The 5,849-nt window shown below is 37.2% G+C and overlaps 1 protein-coding gene across 5 annotated transcripts in view; it reads right to left on the reverse strand.

The window, feature by feature from the left end:
* The window catches only part of zbbx (zinc finger, B-box domain containing), a 69,945-nt gene that overhangs the window by 62,733 nt on the left and 1,363 nt on the right, over positions 1-5,849 (reverse strand). For all 5 annotated transcript variants that reach the window (XM_005720544.2, XM_013910677.1, XM_013910675.1 and 2 more), the window contains exons 2-3: positions 5,251-5,384; positions 4,652-4,765 (exon numbers count right to left, since the gene is read on the reverse strand). In XM_005720544.2, the coding sequence (XP_005720601.2) occupies positions 4,652-4,765; positions 5,251-5,315 (179 nt within the window). In that variant the 5' untranslated portion in view covers positions 5,316-5,384. The remainder of the gene's footprint in view (positions 1-4,651; positions 4,766-5,250; positions 5,385-5,849) is intronic.

The raw sequence follows: 5,849 nt of genomic DNA on the forward strand, positions 1-5,849 counted from the left end.
TGAATGTGAGAGTGACTGAATAGTGGTATTGTAAAGCGCTTTGAGGGGTCCAGAAAAGCGCTATATAAATGCAATCCATTATTATTAAAAAAATGTTATGTTTCTCTTATAACCCAGACTGAAGCTCAGAAAAGTCTACCAGCCACAGGACAGAAACAGTGGGAGTCTACCTTACTAACTCTGTTTGATCAGCAATGAAATATGGTGCCAAGTCATGAGAAGCACAGAAAACAAACAGACCTGTAGGTGAATACATTTACATGGGCCAGGATTTATATTTCTTTTATTTTATTTTATTACTACTTTTTTTCTCCATAGTATCAAAATGGTATGAAGCATTTTCTTAGGTATCGTTATTGAGTTTGAAATGCTAGTATCATGACAACCTTATACAGTGCATCAAGGAACCTGGGTTCTGTGACCAATATATGGTAAGAAAATTAACTTTCTAACTGATCCTAAGTGGCAGAGTTCTTGCTTCCCATCGTTTCCAGTATACAAAAGCCAAAGGTGATCAGAACAAAGGTGTTTTACTCTAACAACAGGAGTCAGCACAGAGAAAACTGCTTAATGAAACCCCTGCACAAGGACAACACACTGCAAATAATTGCTAATCATCAGTGGTCTTTCTGAAAATTAACTACTTCCGATCTAAATTAAAATTAGAAAATATGTCTGAATATTATGCTTTTTAAAGAGATCATGAGATACCTCTAAACAAAGACACCCAGAATAAACTATTCATTTTCACACTATAGTTAGGCAAGCAGTTGCTCTCCTACCTTCACACTATTCCCCATACTATAAACAACCTCTTACTTCATGTACTTTTTTACAGCTTGCTCACACACAAATCAAAAATCTTTCTGAACTTACTTATAGAGTATGCTGTAATATGTCAGAAGCACAGAGCTTGAACAGAATTTTTGTGGCACAGTTGTGTGTCTGATTAAGGAACACAAACCAGAAAGTACAAAAAAAAACAAGAAAAAAGAAAGGGATAAAAGAAAGAGAAAAGTCTGTAATCCACAGTGTTGAAACACATGAATAACATTATTTATAGCCGGCCAGGTATCAGAAACACACACAAGCTGACGCTCGCACATCTTGTTGTATCCTAGGGCTGGTGGAGTGGTAAATGTTGCAGTATTTCAGCCTGACAGAAAACACTGTGTTTATGTGCTTATCATTTGAAAAGCCTGGGCAAGAGGGCCCTCTTCCCATACTGATAGCTTCTTAATTAGACCTAGACTTCCAGTAAGAAAAAAAAAACAAAAAAAAAACCATGCAACACCTTTCCTGAAGCGATAAACACGTTGCACTTCCAGGTGGTGATGTATGAATCAAACCAATAGCAATCCATCATGAGAAATGAGTGCCTCTCGCCATACTCTTAATCACTGATAGTGTAATTAGCTCTGCTGCTTTTTAAGTGTATTTTCACATGTGTGTGTGTGTTTATAGTTTTTGAGTGGATATTATTTAAAGGATTCAGTGCATAAAATCCATATTTTGCTCTCACTAGGGCTTTCCCTGAGCTGTATAATATACTAATAATATTACACGGTTCTCCATAACTATACATAGGTAACACAACTGAGAGGTATTAATGAACATCTCATTAATATCCAGTGTTTGTTTTCAGGCTATAAATTAATTTTCTGTTCATAAAAGTAGGAATGGCTCACAATAATGAGCCAGGTATGTACAGTATATATAATTTAAAGGTGTTTGTGTGACTACAAAGGTCTCGTTGTCAAGAACACATGAATAACATTATAACCAAACTCAGCTGGATTTTTGGTAAATAAAAAATCTAGAATATTTAGGTTTTAAATGTTTAAAGGTATTATGCAACATTCAGAACCAATGGATGTTGCACTAGAGAAGAATCTCACACCAAAACAAAGTGAAGCAAAACAAAAATAGTCAAACTGAAGCCTTTTAGCAGCTCACAGGGCTCTCGATCTTAAAAGCCCAGACCAATGTTGACTCTGCTTTTATCTCTTTCTTTGTTGGAGGACTTTTTAGCCAAAAATTGTGATTTCCTGTGTCTAGCGAGATCCGAGTTGCCTTCGATGGGAATACAACTGTACACTTACATCTCATTTTTAAGAGAGACTGTGACTTTGGTAAACCAATACTGAAAATTAAACCCTATAAACAAAAAACCTCAAACAAAATATATTTAATTATCATCTATATAAACCTGATATTTTGGAGCTCTTTTTTTTTTCTTTTAACATGACAGATAATAACTTAGCATTTCTGACTAGCAGGCAGCTGCTTCCATCTCTTTAAAGAGTGATTTTCAGAGACACTGAAGTTCTTTTTCACTGTTACCACTTTCTCACTGCCCTGTCCAATTAAAATTAAATAAGAATATAAGAAACGTATTTATAGAAAGAAATGAAAGGGTGCCAATAGCGTTGTATATGCTGCCGGTGACTCTCTATATCCACTTTCAGTTAATCTAAGTAGTTGTGACAGTTAATGACATGGTGGAAACAAATATAGACCTAACTAAAAATATTACATAAATAATGGGTTCAACAACATCCCATCAAGATAAATCCATCAAGGACAGACAACATCAGGACTTTGATTATAATCAAAGTAAGGCGAAAATATAAATGGGGCTAATGGCCAGTGATTTATCTCTTTCAAAGCTAATTTTAACATCAAAAATGTTCCCACTGTATTTTTTTCTCCTTCATTTTACTGTTGCTCATTCTTATGTCTTGTGCATCGTCTCTCTGATGTCGGGAATGTGAACCAGCAAAGGTTGCTCCACTGACCTTTTGCATGGGCATGGGCTAACTTCATCTATGACTGGCTTTTTCAGTTCCCTGACTGCTTCTTTATTCCTTCCATAGCAACCTTTTCTTGACCTTTATAGTTAGAGAAGTCGCAGACCTCCCACTCTCTCATTTGGTGTCTACCTCTATCTGTCTCTATTACTCAGTGTCTCTACTTTCTGTGTTGCCTGCTCTTTTACAGCTGCTGCAACTTCTCTGCCTCTTGCACTACCTCATGTCTCTCCATTAGTCACCTGCTGTGTCTACGAAGTTGCTATATTTATTCCCCTTTTTCTAGTTTCCCTCTTCCATTTTTTCAGGATGCTTTCTTGTGACATTTTGACATTTTTACACTTTTGCTTTTATTGCATAGTGGCAGTGGAGATAGACAGCAAGTGTGGGAAAAAGTGCAGGGGAATGACATGCAGTCGAGTTGAACTGGTGCATTTTTCACATATGCTCCAACCATTTCACTATCTAATCTCTGCATTCCCTTTGTGCCCTCATCCTGACTCTTTAAATCTTACCCAATATAAGTTAAGAAAGTTGCCATCCCAAAAATAAAATACTGGCATCCACCAGTGCTACCCCTCAGCCTACTAGTGGATACACCTATGGTGTCAATTCCAAAAGCTTTAGGTCAAGGTCACTGAGATTCAAACTCATCTAACATTTTCAGTACATACACCTAAGTTATGTACTGAAAGCTATTTCGCCAAATAAATTTAGCACCATCTTTGATATATAGCTGTTTCATATCCACATAGCTGACAGGAGATTTTATTGATGTTTTGTCTGTGTTTTACTTAAGGTTTCGTTGTGCTACTGGTCACTTTGTTAGAAAGAAAAGAAAAAAAATATTTTCAGTTATATGAGTAAATAATAGTATGTGAAAAATACTCAGTCCTCTTTTTTATGTATACCTTTTGAACTACTTGTTAATGCAAATAATGCAATCTAATCATTTAAGCATGTAGATATGGTCAAGACAACCTGTTGAAGTTCAAACTGAGCATGAGAATGAGGAAAAGAGATGCTTTAAGTAACTGGGATTTTCCCACACATCCATTTTCGGGGTTTACAAAGAATTGTCCAAAAAAAGAGAAAATATCCAATTGGCAGCAGTTCGCTGGGAAAAAATTCCTTGTTGATGTCAGAGGTCCAAGCAGAATGACTAGACTGCTTTGATCTGATGGGATGAACTCAAATAACCACTTGTTACAACTAAAGTATGCGGAACAGCATCTCTGAACACATAACACATAGGACCTTGAAGCAGATGGGATACAGCTGCAGAAAACCACACTGGGTGGCATTCCCATTCCAATTCCAAACTGTAAACCATGATCTAGTTTTACGAGTCTCAACTACTTCTGCAACATTCGTAATAGTGTGGGCCATATTTGTACCTAATAATATGGCTAGAGGACTTTTCAAGACTAAATGTGAATGGAACCAGGCTGCCGTAGTACTTGTTACAATAATGTGTTAAATTGCTAAATGCGATTATGAATGAAGGTTGTTCATGTGGTTTCCCATAGTTATTTATTTATTTATTCACCTTTATCTAAACAGCTGAAAACACCCAGAAAAAAAACAATGTCAAGTAAAGAAAATACCCCACAGACAACATAAGGAGAAGTCTCTCTTCAGTAAGCTGAAACTTGATTCAGGAAAACAAAATTCCCTCTTCTGTGTTTTGTGCTACAGCTCATGCTTATTCACTACACTATCTTCCGTTCCCCTCTCTCGACCTCTCCTGTGTTTTCCCTGGCGTCTCACTTGCATTTTCACTTTTCGATTTCTCCAAATCACTGCTCTTCTAGGATACAGACTGTAACATTAATACTCACCCTCTTTCCGCCTTCTCTTTACTGATGCTGTCTTTCAGCCGTTGCAGTTTCTCCTCTATCTCCCTGCTCTCACTGGCCAGAGTCGTGGTCTCCATTTGCAATTCTTGCAAGTTCCTATGTTAACACAAACACACCCACATATAAGCAATCAATTAACAACAATCAATCATACAAAGGGCCTCCTCCATCAGATTGGAGAGCAAGGCTTTCATCAATAACTTCAATTTATTTTCACCACTAGCAGATCTCTGAATAATCAATACATGCAATCAATTAGTTACTGGATCAGGGCATCACCAAGTCAGGCATTAATTTATTCAAGTAATTTATTCAATTACCGGTTGGCAAATGAGAAACTAGAGTAGGAGTATTGAGCAATATTAGTAAAAAACAGAGCAAAAAAAAAAAGAATAGAGTCTACCAAGAAACACAGGCACCACCTCACAACAGTTACCTTGCTTGAAAGTCCATTTTGTGAAATAGCGATTCTCTGGATAGAATTTGAATGGTTACAGATGAAAATAGGATGGGAGCCAAGGAACAATAATGGGCTTCTACCGAATGCCTTAAATCACATCATTGATCTTATCTCATCTTACCTGGCATTGAGCTTGACAGATTTGGCCTTGTTGTTAGGAAGCACCACAAAGTCATTTAAATTCATGGCTCTTCTTTCTGGTGGCTCAGGTATTCTTCTCCAGTCTTTCGCTGTGCTTTTTACAAAGAGTCTCTGCTGCAATAAAAACCCACAGTAATGGCATAAAACTGGATCTCATGCAGGGCCCAAGTTAAATCACACACAGCCATAAATGAATACTGCCACGGTGGAACGAGCAAAATAGCAGGGATGCATTTGCCCAGAAGAATAGGAAGTTAAAACAAGCAATCGCGTATATTTAAATTGCATCTGACGGATCTAAATGGATGATAAATGGTTTGGGGGCAGTAAAAGACGACTAAGAAAATTAGCCGATAAGGCAGGTTTGATAAAAGCAATACAGCCACACCTGCTAGAAACTCAGTAGGTAGAAAAAGTGACATTAGACGAGCCATTTTGTTCAAGGTGGGTAGTCTCTTAGCGAAAACACTGACATTTCACAGGCAATTTTAAAAACATAATCGTATATCCATAGGGTAAAATTAGAACATTGATGAAAAGCCACAAACACACCTATCCCAGAACAGATGGTTTTTGGGG

This window comes from Pundamilia nyererei, unplaced genomic scaffold, assembly GCF_000239375.1.
Source record: "Pundamilia nyererei isolate P.nyererei 1_Seehausen unplaced genomic scaffold, PunNye1.0 scaffold00003, whole genome shotgun sequence".
Taxonomy (NCBI): domain Eukaryota; kingdom Metazoa; phylum Chordata; class Actinopteri; order Cichliformes; family Cichlidae; genus Pundamilia; species Pundamilia nyererei.